This window comes from Xenopus laevis, chromosome 3S, assembly GCF_017654675.1.
Source record: "Xenopus laevis strain J_2021 chromosome 3S, Xenopus_laevis_v10.1, whole genome shotgun sequence".
In the NCBI taxonomy this organism is placed as follows: domain Eukaryota; kingdom Metazoa; phylum Chordata; class Amphibia; order Anura; family Pipidae; genus Xenopus; species Xenopus laevis.
This window is the reverse complement of record NC_054376.1, coordinates 16279767-16301189: the sequence shown is the minus strand read 5'-3', so window position 1 is coordinate 16301189 and position 21423 is coordinate 16279767. Positions and strand designations below refer to the sequence as shown.

Sequence of the window (21423 nt, the reverse complement as noted above, 5' to 3'; positions counted from 1 at the left end):
CTATCTGGTTGCTAGGCTTTTATTTACCCTATCAACCAGGCATTGGTCTGGACGAACGACTGCAAAGCTTTGGAACCTGGAAAGAAAATAATTTTAAAAAATGGTAAAAAGTTGCTAGGAATAATACATTCTATAACATTTAAAAAAACAGTGGGTTTCAGATAGGACTGCAAACCCTGCATTAAGGTGGCCATAGACGTTTCGATCCGCGCATTTGACAATGTCCCCAAACGAGCGTTTCTCTCCCCACATTGAAGCGGGCGATATCGGGCTGATCCGATCGTGGGCCCTAGGGCCCAATGATCGGATCATAATGGATACGATACAGGCAGTCGGATCACGGTACTGCATACATGCATAGTTGTGGCCGTGATCCAGGGGGATTTTTTAACCTCCCGACTTTCGGCCAGATATTGATTGGGGAAGCCTGTCGGATGGCCCCACACACCGCCAATAAGCTGTCGACTTGGTCTGTCAGCAGCTTTTATCGGCCCGTGTATGGGGGCCTTTATTTATTGACTTCTTCTTATCAGATGCTGAATGCTTTACCAATAGGCGCAGTACGGTGTTCGGTTCCTCCTACCTCCGCCTTTAAACAGGGGTTCAGCACATGGGTTCAATTTTACATTTAATTTGTCTGCTCTGAAACATCAAATATTTATACATCTGTGTGAACTTCAAGTCAAATTGTGAGTAAATCATCTCTTTTTTTCATAAATAAAAAATATCAAGCATCTGTATAAAAAACCCTTTTATTAAATTCTTTGCATTATATAAAAATACAAAATACATACAGCTTTAGAAGAATATATATCCACTGCATATGTTTTATTCTGTGACTTCATACACAGCTGTACACCTATTCCTTATATAATGTACTGTAACATAGGGATTGTAATGCAAAATATTTCCAGGCAATGACATTCAGATATGGTCCCCAGGTTCAGTTTTATATTAGAACAGAGTTGTAGAATTACTTTTTATCAGAGATAAATATCAACCGGGCACCCAACACAAGTGAGAAACCAGTTGCTTTTCCAAACCTGTAGCTATTTCTTTTCATGGCTCTAGCGATCAATGGGCACTGACAAAATGTGCCAATTACCCGCCCTAATGGCTTACCCAGGTATTGCAGCTCTATAACATATGCAATTTGATACAGGTAAGAGACCGATTATCCAGAAACTCGTTATCCAGAAAGCTCAGAATAACGGAAAGGTCATCTCCCATAGACTCCATTTTATACAAAAAGTTTTAAAAAATTATTTCTCTGTAATAGTGAAACAGTACATTGTACTTTATCCCAACTAAGATATAATTCATCCTTATTGGAAGCAAAACCAGCCGTTTGGGTTTATTTAATGTTTACATGATTTTATAGTAGACTTAAGGTAGGAAGATCCAAATTACAGAAAGATCCGTTATTCGGAAAACCCCAGGTCCCAAGCATTCTGGATAACAGGTCCCATACTTGTATTTGAGATTCTAATAATAATTATTGCATTCTTTGGAAAATGTTTGGAAATAGTTTTTCCCTCTGTTGAGGATGCAGTACAGAATTATTGATTAAAGGGGATGTTCTTGTATGTGATAGATGGACCTATTCTGAGCATTTTTATCGTTTGTCATATTTATTGTATAGGTATTACAGGTTTCTTTTTAAATGTTTATTCATCTTATTCTGTCTCTTTCCAGCCTGCAATTTAAACAATAAAAAACCCAGATTGACTGTGTTACATTTTTATTTTTAATGGCTAATCTGTGTTTTCAGGCCATCTCCTATTTTCCTATTTTACCCTGAAATATCCAAGCCTGAATGTTGCAGACCAGAAAAAAGAAAATTAAAAAACACCAAAGAATGGCTAATTGCAAAATATCTTAGAATACTCTCTACATTACAATGAGATTATTTATATTGTAAACTACCCCTTTAAGTATTTAAGTACCTTATATTTTACTGTCTAATATCGTTAAGGCCTTTCATTGTTATATTGGTCTTTCATATTCAAAGTAATTTATATTTCCTTGGTAAAACTATACTTGCCTGAGTGATAGTTACTCGGGTAATGTTTTGGGGGAATGAAGAAGGAACTGCAGCCTTCTGCATTTTCTTATTAAAATAAAAGGCTGTGTAGGAGTGTGGAGTCTGGTGTTGTATAACATTTTGGTGCAGAACTTGTTGATCACATAAGGATATTACATCAGCTGAAGAATAAACCATTTATAGCCTCTTGTTGGTTGCCCCTTTCTGGAGAAAAGTTGTGTAATCAGGTGTGGTATCTACCCTTGAACTTATATATACACTGTATATAGCTAATGGTATGGCACTCAATGGTGAATTGAGTCAAAGCTGATTTATACTTAAATTGCAAAGTAGTACAAACAACAAAAGGAAATTAAAGATACAGACTCCAGGTTTAAAATAAGACCCAATTTGCAGAGTGACCCAGGTTAGTGTAATAGCAAGACACAGAACCCAAATCCTGAGCACAAAGCTCAAGGCACATATGAAGAGCAGCTCTTTAACAGATTCCCTTTATACATATATGAAGCACCCCACAATTGGCCTTCCACCGTGTACAGCATGTTCCTTGTACAGATGTGGAGCACCCCACAACTGGCCTTCTTCCTTATACAGCTTGCACCTAGTACAGATATGGAGTGCCCCACCAATGGCCTTCCACCTTGAATAGTATGCACCTTGTACAGATATAGGGTATCCTACTATTGGCCTTTCACTGTACAGCATGCACTTGTATAGAGATGTAGCACCTTCTTGTGTCTTGTACAGCATGGGTCTTGTGCAGACATGGAGCATCTCAGCACTGGTTCTCCCAGACCAGGGTGTATCACCAAATACTGTTTGCCACTGGCGCTAGTTCAATATTGCTGCAATGTACCATTGGGGATATTTTAAACAAAATATATGCAGTAAGGTAAATAAACCCTTTCCTACAAGTGACCCATGGGGATCTGCATAAATAGGTAAAAACATAAAAGGCACATACTGTACATATTGTGTCTTCATTTACATGAAAATAGAGACCTGGTTGTTTGAAAATCCATAGTATTTGTTAAAACAACATTATTTAATTAATATCAAAATAGTTGATAGTTGATAATATAAATATAAATGCCTAAAACACATTGTGAGGATCCTGGCTTTAGGTAGAAGGAATACATTCTATATGATCTGTCCTATTTCTTAAAATCACCAGCTGTGACCATTTGGAAGACGTTCCCTGCTGTTAGTTTAGCAGGTGGCAGTACAGGTATAGGATCCGTTATCTAGAAAGCTCTGAATTGCAGAAAGGCCATCTCCCGTAGGTGCAATTCTATCCAAATAATCCAAATTTTTAAAAATGATTTCATTTTCCTCTAAAATAAGAAAACAGTACCTTTTACTTGATGCAAACTAAGATATAATTAATCTTTATTGGAAACAAAACTAGCCTATTGGTTTTATTTAATGTTCACATGATTTTCTAGTAGGCTTAAGGTATGAAGATCCAAATTACTGAATGATCCATTATCCAGAAAACCCCAGGTACTGAGCATTCTGGAAAACAGGTCCCATACCTGTAATAGGATTTTCTATTGAAAACTGTAAGACAAATTAAATTTGTTCATCTGAATTGACACACCAGATATTTTTTGTTCTATATAGTAAGAACCAGGGCCGCCATCAGGGGGGGACAGGGGGGAGAGTTGTAGGGGGCCCCGAGGGTAAGGGGGGCCCGGCCACACTTACTTGATAAGCCGGGCCCCCCATCTTTCTGAGAGCTGCTGACTTCGGGATGTTTAAGGGGCCCTGGCCACCAATTTTCTTATAATGTGGGGGGGGCTGGCCACCAATTTTTTTTCCGCATGTGGGGTCCTAGCCACCAATATTTTATAATGGCGGGGGGGGGCTGGCCACAAATGTTTTTTTATTTTTTATTAACATGTGGGAACCTTAGCCACCAATATTTTTCTTGTTTTTTTTACTGTGTGGTGGGGGGCGGACCTGTGTTCCAGTAGGTGGGGCTAGCGGTGGGCGCAGCCAAGGGGGCCCAGGAAATTTTGTCGTATGGGGCCCTTCGATTTCTGATGGCGGTCCTGGTAAGAATGCCTTCTCTGAAGTCCCGTTAAACAGCTTAACAAACAACTACCCATTCCTTTCTTTTGAATGAACAAAATAATATTTGTAAGGAGACATATACCCACGCACACAACTACATTTAACATTTCTTTTCTGAATATTGTTTTTTGCTTTTTTTTTTTATATTAGCTGGAGTGCGGTGTTACAAAAGCAATAGGAGACGCTTCCTGTACTTTGAACTTCAGGTTTTGCTCCTCTATATGGCCATCCCAAGACAGCAGGGGATGCTCCACTTACACTTTCATGATATTAGCTAATATATTGACAAGAAAAAGAGAAAATAATTAAAGGGGTGGTTCACCTTTCAGTGAACTTATGTAAGAATGGCTAATTATAAGCAAATTTTCAAGTGGCCTTCATTTTCCTTTTTCATAGTTTTTGAATTATTTACTTTCTTATTCTGAGTCTTTCTATATGACTTTCTGGAAATGATGCAAAAGTGTAGAACAAATACAAACTCGGTATCTTGTTTTATACATCAGGCAATTCACTTGATGTATCCTGTATACCACGCACCCTTATTTCTATTTAAAAATCACAAGGAATTAACTGAATCTATTCAGAACTGTGAATTTGCAAAATATCCTAAAGTAATGCCAAAATATTGCAGGTTTAACAGGATTTGCCTCCCTTATTACAGTCTTGAATAGATCTGGTAGTATTATTGTGTTAAAAAACACAAAATACATCGCCTGCATTGAAAGCTCACTTCTGCTTTCCATTAATAACTGTGACCACTTGTTTTCTTCTTCTACCCTTTCTTATTTTTTGACAGTTGTTGACAAGTAAGTGTTTATATATATATATATATATATATATATATATATATATATATATATATATATATATATATATATATATATATATATATATAAGTTCAGAAAGTACCTGCACTCAATCCCTTCTGGTTTGTGGTGGGTGCTGGGTCAAGTTTATGACATAGAAACTTCAAAATGGATCCGCACTCCAAATGATTCAATCAAAGTGATTTTTATGAAATCATCACTCACGTGTCCAACGTTTCGGCCCACATTAGGGGGCAGATTCACTAAGGGTCGAATTTCGAAGTTAAAAATACTTCGAAATTCGACCCTCGAATTGAAATCCTTCGACTTCGAATATCGAAGTCGAAGGATTTAGCGCTAATCCTTCGTTCGATCGATCGAAGGATTTTTCGTTCGATCGAACGATTAAATCCTTCGAATCGAACGATTCGAATGATTTTAATCCAACGATCGAAGGAAAATCCTTCGATCAAAAAAAGGTTAGCAAACCTATGGGGACCTTCCCCATAGGCTAACATTGACTTCGGTAGGTTTTACCTGCCGAAGTAGGGGGTCGAAGTTTTTTTTAAAGGGCAAGTACTTCGACTATCGAATGGTCGAATAGTCGAACGATTTTTCGTTCGATTCGTTAGATTTCGTTCGAATTCGAACGAATTTAACCAATTCGATGGTCGAAGTACCAAAAAAATACTTCGAAATTCGAAGTATTTTTCATTCGAATCCTTCACTCGAGCTTAGTGAATCTGCCCCTAGGATATCCTTGATAAAGGCCCTAATGTGGGCCGAAACGTTGGACACGTGAGTGATGATTTAATTTAATTCACTTTGATTGAATCATTTGGAGTGCGGATCCATTTTGAAGATTATATATATATATCTGCACTTACGCATTATTAAAAATTTGTATGTTTAAATAAAAGTAAATTCTGCATCTGTTTTTCCCTTGGTAGCTGAAACAATTAGGCAATCGCGACTGTTGCTCAGAGTACACTTTTAGAAAAAAACCACAGGTTCTGATTCTTTTTCCAGTTCCTGTTTTTATGTTTTTCTAATTTGATTATTTTGGTAGTCATTAGTATTTAGCTGATTGCTTGCTATAGGTTGTTGCCCTTTCAGATTTGCCCAGTGCTTAAGTAAGCCCCCTGCCTTTTATCCTTTTCTAACACTTTATGGATTTTGCCCCTGATGAAGACCACTTCTGTGGTCGAAACGCGTAGGGCCATTACTGGGCCGTAGCCAAATATGTGAGTGTATTTTTTGTAAATGTAATAAAATTTTTGCCTTTTAAATTGGAGTGTGCTGTCCCTATATTTAACTTTTGTCTTAAGTAAGCCCCCATGAATTTTCAAGACACGCAGAAGCATAATAATATATCAATGTATCGTGTTCAAAATTCACAGTCTATAAAAAAAACATATTCCACATAAAATTTACTTATTTTAAGAAAGTTATTTACATATGGTATATGTATATATATATACTGCTAAAATAACAAAAATTACTGAGCAAAGAAAATTGGCTATACACACCATACATATCAGACATATTTTGACATCATTATTGGTATGATCAGCTCAGTGGGGCCAAATATGAAATTAAATTATTTGATGAAAGTGGAGTCTATGGGGCATGGCCTTCCCGTAATACGGAGCTTTCGGGATAACAGATTTCCGGATAATGGATTCCATACCTGTATTTTTTATATGTGCACTGTGGGTCATTTGGAGGGGTTGAAATTGATTGAATTCATCTTTTTTCAACCCAGCTATATAACTTGCTCTGATGCCTACTGTCTGTATGTGGTCATATAAATTCTCAGTGACTTCTTTAATACACTTTTTTCCATACAGTAAGAACCTAATATCTAAGGTATTTTTTGTTTCCTTCCATCTACCAACTTCCTGGTTAAGAGGATGTGGACTAGACTCAGCAGGAAGTGATTGGCCAGGGTGAATTGCTTCCCAGAAACATTGTAGAGCTGCACATGTAGTAATACTCCACTTTATCAAGATCTTCAGCCTGTGGCTTAACTAGTGCCCCCAGCTTCAATTTGTACTTTAACAGCAAGTGGAAGTAAAGCCTGGATAGAGGAATAAAGCCAACAAATATTTTTCATAGCTTAAGTTTGGCCTGGAAGTGCTGGATTGCCAAACCTGGGATTTTAAGGAAAAATACGAAGGATTATTGGGCCACATACTAGAATGTGTTAAAGTCACTTGTAGTCCTGGGAGACCTGAAGCGCATCCCAATCGAATAGATGAAAATAGATCCTTGCTTGGTAGAAGCATCTTTATTGCCACCATATCTAACTGTCTTTTATTCCATAGACCTTTGATGCAATGCTCCCTATATAACTTCCATGAACTTACTAGGACACACCCAGCACCTGCTAAAATGATGCACAGAATGTGGTGCATGTGGATTCACAATTGTTATAGGGAACATTGCCTTCAAGTTAAAGCCATTGTACTTGAGAGAGGTCTATTGAACAAAGCAGAGTTCTACCAGTCTCCGGAATCAAGTCTTGTGTGACTCACCAAATGAGAAGCAAAGTGTCCCTCAAAATTACTTTGAGACTTGACAACTACTGTATGATATTGATATTATCCGGAAACCCATTATCCAGAAAGCTCTAAATTATGGGAAGGTTGTCTCCCATAGACTTCTTTTTAATCAAATAATTTATTTATTTAAAATGTCCCTTTTCCTCTGTAATAATAAAGCAGTGCCTTGTATTTGATCCCAACAAAGATAAAATGAATCCTTACTGGAGGCAAAACAATCCCACTGAGTTTATTTAATGTTTAAAAGATTTTCTAGTAGACTTAAGGCATGGTGATCCAATTTACAGTAAGATCCCTTATCTGGAAAACCCCCAGGTCCCGAGAATTCTGGATAACAGGTCCCATACCTATATTTCTAGGCCTAATATTGGAGCCTTGTTTATTCTGCCCAAATACTTTAAGCATGCATTGTAAAATGGGGCAATACAAGTGTATTATATAAAAAAATAAATGTATTTTAATAATCACTAATTAAATTTAATGCCATTTTGTTACATTATTATGTAACCCCATCAAGACCAGCTTATTTTTTCCTTGTGCATGCATTGACCATAACATTTCTATATGGCACTTTGGGACTTAAAGGGCTCCCACTCTTAAAGAATCAAAAACTTTCCATAGGGTCTACCTTTGGAAGTTGCATAGAAAATATGCTAAATAATAGTAGTGTGGATCATTAATTAAGCAACATATTTGAATTCTGGCGTGAAGAAAGCTTAAATGTGCAACTTAGAGAGAAAAGAGGATTTAAATACTGTAAACCATTCTAAAACATGTTGTTGGTATAATTACTACTGCACCTACTTTTGACCCTTGTTGGCTGCCATTGGTTTGAGGTCCATTAAGGCATCATTGTGGTTGCTCCAATTTATTTTTAGTTTGACAGTGTATCCTTTTTTCCAGATTGTAATTTGAAAATGGTCCATTTGATTAGTCTCAAAAACGGCAACATTCTTTATTTCGTTAAATTGGATCATTTCGATAATCTGCATGCCAGACAATACAAACCTTTTAGGAGTTGTGCAACATGATTGGTTCTAGGAGTCCACCCTTGTGCAATCCTTCCAAGTATTTGTGCAAATACTGTACTTTCCCTTCCCAAGAATAACTGGTTCACACATAATGTATATGGCAAGAGCTGATTTCAAAATATTGCACATAGATAAATGTTAATAAACATGTGTAGAATATTATTTTCTTTATATGTAATAATAGCTGCTGTTTTTTTTGTTTTTTTTAAAGCACTTTAGTACCTTGTAGTTCATACCTTTTTGGGGTTTTTTTTGTTTTTTTTTAAAAAAAAAATCCATTATTCCTTCACAATAAAGGTGCTCTGTAGACATTTGCGATCATGTTTCTGTAGATTGTAGTGTTGCTCCAAAACAAAGTGCATTTCTTTGATCTTATCATTTTCATTTGATTCTTTAGCATTAAGGTGTGAGATACTCTCAATAGTCTTTATTTGAGGATGACTGGTTCAAGTCAAAGTATCCACCTGCTACAGAAAACTCTCTTCTATGTCCTGACACTCTTGACATGGGTCATGTTCCAAATTGTGATCTGGCTGTTCCAAGGGGCTGTCACAGGAAATCGTAGACGAAGTATTGCCTTCTTGTAGGGTAGAGCTGGTTGAAAAGACAGTTAGAAAATTATGTTACCAAGTCTTTTGAGAGTTACTTGAATTCTAACTAAGAAGATGTCAAATCCATCTTTTTTTGCATTTGGCAAAATACTGAATCCTCCACAAAAGATTTAGTTAAATCCTGAAACAAGGCCTAATTTGCAATACTCGGTTTGAGGCAGAAATTTTGGAGTCCGAATGAAAGATTAATAGTATATGGCCAAGCTATAAATATAGGCAATATATATATTGGAAACCTTGCATTTATTTGGTTGTTGGGTCAGTGACCTTGAAAATTATTGTATTTTCAGTTGAAGCCTAGAAAGAGGAAGAATAAGAAGTCAAACAATTATTCTGAAAAGTTGTAGGGTATGGTGGAATAGTGATTAGCATTGCTGTGTGAAATTAAAGTGGTAGCTTTCCAAGAACAGAAGCTGATGTGAATGATGAACACCATCTATAAAACTCTGCAAATTAATCAAAGATTAATGGAATAAACTTTGTTCCTATCCAGACAAACACAAACTTTTAATGATTTTATTTATTCATTTTTTACCTTGGACGACTGGCAGAACTCTCATTAAGATTTAGAATGTTATCTGAATCCTCAGGCTTGGGATCCGGCAGCGGAATAATGTAATCATTATTGTCATTTGGTTGCACCACTGAATAGAGAATATTGTTTGCTATAGTTTCCCCCGCATGCATGGTGCTGTTGATTTTGTTAAGCTTGGGCCTCACACGCACCACAGCAGGATGATCGCTTCTAAAGAATTCCTCATCCACTTCTTTGTATTTCTGTAATATGAAAAAGGGCATTTTAATAGATGTTATTAATGTTCAGTGCTGTAAATACAGGAGGAGCAGTAGGTTTGATTTCACAATTCGTGCAGCATAGAGACCAGAAGGTAGGAAATTGTATGCTCTCTGTGCCATGGGTGGGGCGGTTTGGTCTTTGTACGAGGCCCATGGTCCCCTAGTTAAATCATATATAGTAAACAGATTCTATTCTAGTGCTATGTATCAGGCAGTAGAACCAATCTGTTTTTGTCAAGGACACAAAATTAAGAGATTATTACTTGACTTGGCCTCCCATATGGTTTGTTGATTCAGGCTGAACCAACTGTTTGCCTACTGGCCTACAGATCAGATTGCATTGATGGCTTGTGCATAAATTTTGAAGGTGTAACACGCCGAAAAATTTTGCTCATCATTACTTATGCATATTAGAAGTATGGGGTGCAGTTTGTCCAAGGTACATTTTGTCTACAAAACTACATTCTGTACAATATCCACAGTACACAGAATGAAAGTTTCTCAGGGAATATCTTTAATTGTGGCCTTATACATTGGTAAACAAATATACAAAAGTCATATTTTTTGTGATTATTGTATACGGAATTTTTGTAGACAAAGGCACCCCATAGTGAAGAGGATCCAGCTTTCCTGCCTATTAGCTGGCTGAGCTCTGATAAAAAAATTGTCGAGGAGGCTGATATGCTGCTGAAGTTAAAGGCCCATAACTCCCCAAAGACAGTCTATTTTGTTGTAAACCATTAAAAAAACTGAAAGGAAAACAATGTACCTGTTTGTAGGTGTCAGCCAGAAGATTTCCTGTAAGTGTCACTAGCTGTGAAAATGGGGGTCTTGTCTCAAACTTCTCATCCCAGCATTTTTTCATGATTTCATATCTATAAAGAGCAGACAAGATAATGTAACTATGTGGCTAAGCCCCTAACCTTTGAAGTTTATTATTTACTTCCTTCTCAGATGTTTCTTTAGTGCCTCACCAACACTGTTAAAGTACAATGATAAACATTGTTTAAAGGATCAGTAACAACAAGTGACCATAATGATATATCATTAAATGTCTGGTGCAAAAAACACTGGGGCAACAAAATGAATCTCAGAAAAGATAATTTTAGTGCCTTGAGGGCTGCCCTTCAGAGCATTGATTGGGGCATTAAGTTTTAGCTAAAAACACAGAACAGAAATGGTAGTCATTTAAATCCAGGGCCGGATTTGTGCTCCGCGCACCCGGAGGCCCAGCTTCCTCCATCGCCCCCTCCCCTCGGATTGCGCGCATATGCATCTGTTTCATCCACAGCCAGAGCACTGGGACAGGACGCAAAGTCCCTATTGCTCCGGCTAAGCATAAATTTAAGTGTGGCTGGGCGGCATGCCGCCCTAGACCCGGGCCTATGCAACCTCGCCGCAAATCCAGGCCTGATTAAATCATTACTGTTCTCAATTTATTCCCTTAAGGAGTAAATGTAGAAGCTCTAAAAATCACCCTATATGGCTTAATATAGAAGTAAGAAGTTAATAGGAAAGTAGAGAAAGGCATTTAAAAACTAAGTCATTGGAACGGAAGCTGCATTTAATGAATATAAACACTATAATAACTATTGTAAACAGCAATCCGGAAGGCAAAGAAAGGAAATGAGGAGTGCATTGCGGCGGAGGCTAAGACTAGCACCAAAAAGTTTTTTAAATCTATTAATAGTAAAAAGATGCAGGTTGAGAGTGTTGCTCCACTAAATAATGGTACCAGTATGGTTGTAACAGATACAGAAAAGGCAAATGTGCTAAATCAGTTCTTTTCTTCAGTGTATACAATAGAGAAGTCTGAGTTCCCAGGCTCACTTTATAGCTGCACTGATGGCTCAGCTCAATCTAGTCAGTGGCTGACTCAGGATATGATCCATAAAGCTTTAATAAAAATTTATGTAAACAAGGCTCCAGGGCCTGATGGCATACACCCCAGGGTTCTAAAAGAGCTTAATTTAGTTTTAGACCAGTCCCTATTTCTGATTTTATCAGATTTGCTTTCATCTTATGGATTGGAGAAAAGCTGATGTCATTCCAATTTTTTAAAAGGGATTATGATCTCAGCCTGCCAATTATAGGCCAGTAAGTTTGACATCTGTAGTGGGCAAATTATTTGAAGGCTCGTTAAGGGATTGCATTCAAAATTTTGTCCTAGTGAATGGCATTATGAGCAGCAATCAGCATGGCTTTATGAAGGATAGGTCATGTTAGACAAATTTGATTGCTTTTTATGATGAGGTAAGTAAGAAGCTGGACAGTGGGGGGGCAGTAAATGTGATCTATTTGGATTTTGCCAACACGTTTGATACCGTGCTCCACAAACGACTGCTTTCTAAACTAAGGTCTGTTGGACTTAAAGAAGTTGCTTGCACATGCATAGGAAACTGGCTACAGGATCGGGTACAGAGGGTGGTTGTTTATGGTACATTCTCTACTTGGAGTAAGGTTCTTAGTGGGGTCCCTCAGGGCTCGGAATCGGGTCCACTTTTGTTTAACTTGTTCATTAATGACTTGAGGGATGGTATTGTAAGTAATGTGTCAGTGTTTGCAAATGACACAAAACTATCCAGTCCAATAAATTCCATTCAGGATGTGGCATCCTTGCAACAGGATCTTGACAAATTGGCAATCTGGGCAGCTAAGTGGCAAATGAGATTCAATGTTGATAAATGTAAAGTCATGCACCTGGGATGTAAAAATATCCAAGCCACTTATACCCTTAATGGTACTGCATTAGGCAAATCCATTATGGAAAAGGACATTGGAGTCCTTTTAGATGATAAACTTGGCTGTAGCAAGCAATGCCAGTCAGCAGCATCAAGGGCAAATAAGGTCATGAGCTGTATTAAAAGGGGCATTGATTCACGACAGGAAGCGGCCATTCTTCCAATTAAAAGCACTGGTAAGGCCCCATCTAGAATATGCCGTACAGTTTTGGTCTCCATCACTCAAACAGGACATTATTATATTAGAGAGGGTACAGAAAAGGGCAACTAAGCTGGTAAAAGGTATGGAAAATCTTAGCTATGAGGAAAGATTGGCCAAATTGGGTTTGTTCACGCTGGAGAAGAGGCGCTTAAGGGGTGATATGATAACTATGTATAAATATATAAGGGGATCATATAATAATCCCTCTAATGCTTTATTAACCAGTAGGTCTTTCCAGATGAAACAAGGTCACCCATTCCAATTAGAAGAAAAGAGGTTCCGCCTAAATATTCAGAAAGGGTTTTTTAAAGTGAGAGCTGTTAAGATGTTGAATTCTCTCCCTGAATCAGTTGTACATTAGATAGCTTTAAGAAGGGTTTGGATGACTTTTTAGCAAGTGAAGGAATACATTGTTATGGAAGATAGCTCATAGTACAAGTTGATCCAGGGACTAGTCCATTTTGGAGTCAGGAAGGATTTTTTCCCCCCCTCTGAGGCAAATTGGAGAGGCTTCAGATGGGGTTTTTTGCCTTCCTCTGGATCAACTGGCAGTTAGGCAGGTTAAATAAAACTTAAAAGGTTGAACTTGATGGATGTGTGTCTTGTATCAAAATACTGTAACTTACTATGTATGTTACTATGTATGTTACCATGTACCGGTAAGTATGTAAGTATCCAATATGCCTTTATTCAATTGCTATTGAAAGCAGCAGTTGTACAAGTGCAGGGAAACAGTTCATTATATTCTAATTAATTAATTAATTAACTAATTAATTAACAATTTAATGATATGGTGTTACTGTTCCAAACATTGTTGAAAATGTTTAAAAGACCAGTAACATTAAAAATCTTTTTAAAAAAATGTGTTTCTACTTAACGAAAAAAAACACCAAGACAGGTCTTTATTAAGAAATTGCTTGCAGATTCTCTCCTCTACAGAAACGGTGACATGGCGACGATCCATCGTGTGGCGCTCGATTTCTCCTCCCTGGCTATCTCTTATAGAAGGCAGGGAGGAGAAATTGAGCGCCGCACAATGGATCGTCACCCTGTTGCAGTTTCTGAAGAGGAGGGTAAGCAGAGAATCGGTAAGTAATTTCTTAATAAAGACTTTGCAAATTTAAAACTGACTTGGTGGTTTGTTTTTTTCGTTAACTAGAAACAAATTAAAAAATAAAAATTATGTTACTGGTCTTTTAAGTTCCCCAGCAGCAAAGACAAGTCTGTTAATCAGCTGCCTTACATTGTATCAACAGTCTGAGCCTTCAGGGCAGAGAAAAGAAAGGGTCAGACACTGCTTCCAAAAGCAATACATATACACACAGCATCGGACTGGCCAGTGGGATGCCGGGAAAACACCTAGTGGGCCCTTCCCAGACCTGCTCCACACCACAGTGTCTGACCTCCTCCCCAGATTCTGACCTTCTCGCCACTCTGCCTGATTGCGTCAAGATGAACAGGTACGCACTGGTGAGCGGGGCAGGAGAGGGACAGAGGGGGGGTTGCGACTGGGGAAGGGGGGCCTTGATGGTGCGGGGGCCCTGGTGTGGCAGCTCCAGTGGGCCCTGACCCCCCCCCAGTCCAACCCTGTATGCACATACCTTAACAACCATCTGTAATGAATGTATATTGCAAAGTTGCTTAGAAATGATTTCTTTTATTGAGTATAAAATAATTTTTTGGGTTGACATTCCCTTTAAGTAGTAAAATCATTGACATCTATGGAGGATTTTGTTTTTTGTACACAGGTGCTCTATTGGCCTATTTTATATTTATATAAGCTATATTCAAGCATCTGAAACATACATCCAGTTTGTATTAATGCAGGGTAATAATACATAGACCTAAAGCTGTTAATAAATGTAATACCATGCTAGTAATTGATCTCCAAATAAATAATGCAAATAATGGCCAAAACACTTGCACTCAGCTCATTACACAGTAAATGGCTGTTTCATGCTCCATAGTCACATAGTACAGCAGGCAAAATCCAGAAAAAAATTAGGAACAGCACTCACACCAACTTTCCAGTGCACATAAAGTGCACCCAAGGTATTTGTTAGAGCTTGAGGATAAACTTATTTTGAGACCCCTCCGCCCCCTTCCTCGGTGTACAGTTGTACTATTCATTATGGTGACTGCAAATTTTGAATCTCTTACAGGTTTTGAGAATGAAATGTATTAGCACAAATATTAAATTACACAAGTGGTTATGCATGCAAACTGAGTTGATCAAACTTAAGCAATCACTGCAGCTGCAATGGTTAACAGAAATAAGACAATGCTACTTAAAGCCCAAACAGTCCTTCAAAAATAGGTTGAACTCTTTATATGTAACAATAGTTCAAGATGATTTCATTACAGACCAAGCTATCCAATAAATAACTTACACTTCCTCTGAAGCATAGGAAGGCTTCGACATTCGGTAGCCACGCTTTATGGCATTGTAGAACTGTTCATTCATGGGTAATTCAGGATATGGAGTTCCACCTTTATGAGGGGAAACATAAAACACATTAAAGGAAAACTATACCCCCAAAATGAATACTTAAGCAACAGATAGTTTATATCAAATTGAATGACATATTAAAGAATCTTACCAAACTGGAATATATATTTACATAAATATTGCCCTTTTACATCTCTTGCCTTGAACCACCATTTCGTGACTCTATCTGTGCTGCCTCAGAGATCACCTGACCAGAAATACTACAACACTAACTGTAACAGGAAGAAGTGAGGAAGCAAAAGGCTGAACTCTGTCTGTTAATTGGCTCATGTGACCTTACATGTGGTTTGTATGTGTGCACAGTGAATCTTACGATCTCAGGGGGCGGCCCTTATTTTTTAAAATGGCAATTTTCTATTTATGATTACCCAATGGCACATACTACTAAAAAAGTATATTATTATGATAATGGTTCATTTACATGAAGCAGGGTTTTACACATGAGCTGTTTTACTGTATCTTTTTTGCTGTATCTTTTAATAGAGACCTACATTGTTTGGGGGGTATAGTTTTCCTTTAACCATAGTCTGGAATTGCATAAAACATCCTGAAAAATTATTTTAAGAAAAATGTATAACATAATAAAAGATCCAAAATACAGTATAGGTATGGGATCCGTTATCCGGAAACCAATTATCCAGAAAGTTCCAAATAACGGTAAGGCCATCTCCCGTAGACTCCATTATAATCAAATAATTCAGATTTTAAAAAATGATCTCCCTTTTCTCTGTTATAATAAAACAGTACAGGTATGGGACCTGTTATCCAGAATGCTCGGGACCTGGGGTTTTCCGGATAACGGATCTTTCCGTAATTTGGGTCTTCATGCCTTAAGTCTACTAGAAATTAATTTAAATATTAAATAAACCCAATAGGCTGGTTTTGCTTCCAATAAGAATTAATTATATCTTAGTTGGGATCAAGTACAAGCTACTGTTTTATTATTACAGAGAAAAAGGAAATCATTTTTAAAAATTTGGATTATTTGAATAAAATGGAGTCTATGGGAGACAGCCATTCCGTAATTCGGAGCTTTCTGGATATCGGGTTTCCGGATAAGGGATCCTATACCTGTACCTTGTACTTGATCCAAACTAAGATATAATTAATCATTATTGAAAGCAGAACCAACCCATTGGGTTTAATTAATATTTACATGATTTTCTAGTAGACTTAGGGAGCAGATGTTCAAACTATTTTTGTGTACTTCGACTAGGACATAGTCCAAATTCGATTTGAATTTGAAAAAAAATCAAAAATTCAAATATCGAAATTTATCTCGACTTTGACCATTCGACTTTGTCTCGAACTTTGACCATTCGCCATCTAAAACCTGCCAAATTTCTGTTTTAGCCAATGGGGGGACCTCCTATTTGGAGTTAATTGGTGGACTTTGAAAAATGAAAGTTTCTTTAGGGGAAAACTTTGAATCGAATTCGATTGAATGCGCTCTTCCTTCGATTCGTATGATTCTAATTCGGCCGAATATGGACCTATTCAATCGAAAACTGACCTATTTGACCGAAAAAAACTTAGACTTAATTTCGGTTAGTCTTTTTGAATTCGAATTTCGATTTTTTTTCAATTTGAAAGTCGACCCTTGATAAATATGCCCTTTAATGTATAAAGATCCAAATTAAAGATCCCTTATTCGGAAAACCCCAGGTTCTGGAAAACAGGTCCCATAATTCCATACTGAAGTACATACAAGAAGACCAGAATGTGAACCCTTAATAAGTTGAGTAGTAGGCTAAGAGTTATACAATATTTGATTAATTATCATTTATTGTAATTTTTCATAGACAGTTTCCCAAATTTTTTTCTGAATTATTTGAGTAACTTTTCTGTCTCTCAGAACTTGGAACACAAGATATTTTAGGGAAATCTCTTTTTTATATGGAAAAACCTGATAAATTAAAGAAAAATCAGATAAAAAATATTTTACCCCTGATATTTAAGGTCTGATTTGTTTTTCACAGTTTTCATGTAGCACTAGGTGTAGGTTATTGAGTGAGGCTTTGGCCTTCGGTTATTATAGTTCTTAGCATACATACAGTTTTTTTAGCTTTAGACAGAGGACCAGTTCTGTATTAGGCATGGGTGGTAACAAATTTTGCTCATGGTGTAAGAATTATTAATGGGTTATGGGGAGGTTCTCATTGGTAGTGGGATTTCAAAAAAATATATGTAAAAAAGTAGCCATTTTCAGTATCATGGCATCTGATCCAGGAGAAGGATAGGTCGCGAGGGAGAAGGAGATAGGGTAGATCCAATGCACAGGTCACAAAATGAAATTAGGTTTTTTTTTAGTAGAACAGTGTAGTGGTGGGTGTAACAGGCTTGGTTTTGGATATGATCTGCCAGTATAGGACACATGTTTTACGAAAGCTGGAGGGTAATGTCCCTGGAATGCGCCTGGAAGGTTTTTGAACATTGGGACTGGGACTGGGACCCCTGCGTGAGTATTACCACAGACTTTTCTGACATCATAAGAGTTTATAATTATATCTTTACCACATCAAATTCCACCAATGCACTGGTATACCATTTGTTCAAGAAAGAATTGCACCAAGTATGTTTGCATTTTCTGAAGTTCTAAAAACCTTCTTCAAGACAAACAGTGAGGGATCTTCAGGCAGAAAGAGCCTTGTATACCACCCTCAAGGGACTAGCCAATGACCGACCTAAATAGTGTTGCACCTCCAAGGCTTGGGTCACAAGGTTCAATAGATGATGACTATTGAATAGTTCTTTTAGTCTTTCTCTCATCACAGTCTTACCTAAAGTAAAAATTTCCCAAAGGAGAATTCCAAAGGACCAAACATCACTTAATGTTGTGTATAAATTGTTGAAAATACTCTCTGGTGCCATCCATTTTAATGGGAGGAATGTCTGCAATAGGAATAATAGAGTTTAAATATAAGCACATTTGTCTGTGAAATTATATTTCATCTATATATAAACAGTTAATTATTTTCTTTCTTTAACACTACATCAAAATAACGGAGAAGTCTTAAACTTCTGCTTTCCTGTTCATGACTAATATGATATAATGAGACATTCAGACATTTGGGGGTAGAAGATGCGTAATTCCTCTAATTCCATACATGGTACTTTCCAGGACAATAGAGCAAAATTTGAAATACACTATTTTTGTTGTTAGACATCTGAGAAGAATGCCCTAGTGAGGCAATATGAAGCTTCTACATATATGTTAAGGGCTGTTAATCTAATAAGCTATTATCTGTTTAAAGTGCACCTGTTGGGCAAAAATATTATCTCCAACCATGTCAGGCAGAATGCATACGCAAATGTGCTTCTGCCATCACGTGCATGTGCATAATGAGCAGGTTGTGGCATTAGCTCATTATGCGTGTGCCCCAAAAGGGCCGCTCGTACCAGGAGCTCCCTCCCGGTACGGATGGCCTAGTGCTGGAAGGGGGCAATTAAAAAACCCACAAAAAAATACTGTTACCCCAATCAAAGTGTGGGCTCTATTAGACCGCACCTTTGGTTGGGGATAATATTTTTTTGCCCAACAGGTGCCCTTTAAGGAAAAATCAATGGGATATTATATTATTGATAAAGAGTGTGTTTTCCCTTAATCTTGTCAGAGAAGTATGTGACTATTGCCTATAAGTAACTGTTTTGTCCTGTTTATGAATATGATTGCTTGCCGCCTGCCTTGACCTCAAAAATGTATGACTATCGTTTCATTTCATCTTGTTCTTCCATGTGTATGTCTACAGAATTTTTTTATAACTAGTTCACTATTATCTTGTCTCTAATCTCCATCTCTTTCAACAAATAAATTAATTTGCCCTAGTTAACTGTGAAATTATAGGTGTGTGCCATTGGTTACGCAGGCGTCATCCAGTCAAACCAGGATGTGGACTGCAAGAAGCAATATCTTTAACATATATGTGTAGTTTGCATAATATCTGACTGATCCATATACAAACTGACCAATGATGCTGCTGCTGCTAACAGCAGTCAGTAAAGTGGATTGGTGGAGAAAATCAGGATGATATTCCTCAACAAAATTAGAGAAAGTGGAATGAGAAGCAAGCAGCTAAGAAGGATATAAGGGCTTTTAGTTGAAAATTGTAGACCCTGTACTTCATGAACATTACTGGGAAGCTAGAAGATAAATCAACTGCTGAGAAAGATGAAGAAGGTTTTGAAAAGTAAGCCTTTTCTATTGGCCTCCAAAGCAAACTTAAAACAGGACACATGATATGAGGTTATAGGATTAAGACACACAGAGCTAATAATAGCAGCTACTTGTTGTGGCTCCAAAATGCCAAAAAAATACCCTGCCATTGATAGTACTGAGAATTGCCTCTGCTAAAACACACTTAGGGGGGAATGTAATTAAAGTCGCAAAGAGAAAAACAATTCGCACCAATAAGAATAAAATCCACATATCGCAATGTAATATTGTTCCTTAAACTGTTATTGCATTGCGAATTTTCATTGCGCATTGCGAATTTTAACTGCACATTCTTAAAAAGTGCTTGAAGGTGTTGTAATCTTTTGGAGCAAAGTAAGAAGTATTATTACATTTACTGCTCATTGGCGCAAACTATAAAGTTTGCAAACGGTCTTCCACTGTCGGAAGTTGGCGCTAAACAGTTTCCGGGTTTGCAAAAGCTACTGTATATTAAATTCGTGCAAAGCAAAATTTGTTCGCACAAAGGCATAATTTTTCGCATTGCGAATAGTTTTTCAGTTACCGACTTTTATTACATTCCCCCGGTAGTTTCTTAACAAAGCCAGTTATCACTATTGTCTATTTTGCAGCCAAGTATTTGCTACTAGTAGCTCTGTGTCTTCACCCATAGGCAGTCTCAGTTAGTAAAGCTAAGGGCAAACACAGCACTCTAGCAAACCAATTGATTGATGATATTATTCTAACTGCAGTAAATAAATACATGGTAACTTCTGCAGCGTCAGACTGGTCCACTGGGATGCCAGGAATTACATGATATGAGTGTGCATATATTAAACTATATGTTTTTGCTATGCTGTCACTTTTTTAGATACATACAGTTAATTGCAATTGGGCACCTTGAGACAATCTCAGAGGCTAGCTGTACTGATTCAACTGTTTAATTGAACATAGCAAATGAGGGTGGAAAGATGGAATTGGCATACTTGGGGAAGCATAGCATTAGTGCAGATGCAGGGTCCTGGACACTGTAAAAGCATGGGGCTCCACTGCCAGAGTAGTAGTATAGTACACCAGTAAAGTATTTGTTTTAACTGATCTCATTCTTAGTGGCAAATACAGACACAAAAGTGGGTCTGCAAATCTAAATCATTACAATTGTCCCGTCATTCCAATGGGCCTGGCACAGGATAACTGTCTCTCTCCCTTTATGAGAGACATGTATATCCTAAAATATCTTAGAGACACACAACATGTGTCCCCCATTAGAAAAGGACTCACAATAAGGAAGATGAATCATTATGTGAAAAGGCATTTTAAGCAAACTTACAGTTCCTTTGGATATGTAGTTGGAATCCTTCACGATGTCTCTGGCTAGCCCAAAGTCACAAATCTTAACCAGCTTTCCCTCACAGATCAACACATTCCTTGCTGCCAAGTCACGATGAACACACTAAGAATTAAATATATTGTTTATTTTTTCAACATTTATAATCATTCATTTATATAGCAGGGACATGTTACACAGCCCTTTAGATTATTCATCACTGACATCAGTCCATACCCTAGTGGAAAGGAAAAGCAAAAGTGTTGGAAGTAACTGGAGTAATTGTAGCAGGCAAGTAAATGCTAACTGATATTTAACATATATGCATACTATCCCTGGCACAAGTCCAGTAAAAAGACCTGTGAAAAAAGTCACTTCTCCCGAATCGTCTTGTAAAAAATTTAAAAAAATCCAAGCCACTTATATCCTATATGGGACTGCGCTTGGCAAATCCATAATGGAAAATGACCTTGGAGTCCTTGTAGATAATAAACTTGGCTGTAGCAATCAATGCCAGTCAGCAGCATCAAGGGCAAATAAGCACTG

At 37.4% G+C, this 21423-nt stretch overlaps 1 protein-coding gene across 1 annotated transcript in view; it reads right to left on the bottom strand.

Moving 5' to 3' along the window:
* Positions 1-7927: 7927 nt before the first annotated feature.
* The window catches only part of pdgfrb.S (platelet-derived growth factor receptor, beta polypeptide S homeolog), a 75766-nt gene continuing 62270 nt past the window's right edge, over positions 7928-21423 (bottom strand). The window contains exons 18-23 of the mRNA XM_018254959.2: positions 20881-21003; positions 18160-18271; positions 15261-15360; positions 10697-10802; positions 9668-9909; positions 7928-9115 (exon numbers count right to left, since the gene is read on the bottom strand). Coding sequence (XP_018110448.1) covers positions 8989-9115; positions 9668-9909; positions 10697-10802; positions 15261-15360; positions 18160-18271; positions 20881-21003 — 810 coding nt within the window. The 3' untranslated portion in view covers positions 7928-8988. The remainder of the gene's footprint in view (positions 9116-9667; positions 9910-10696; positions 10803-15260; positions 15361-18159; positions 18272-20880; positions 21004-21423) is intronic.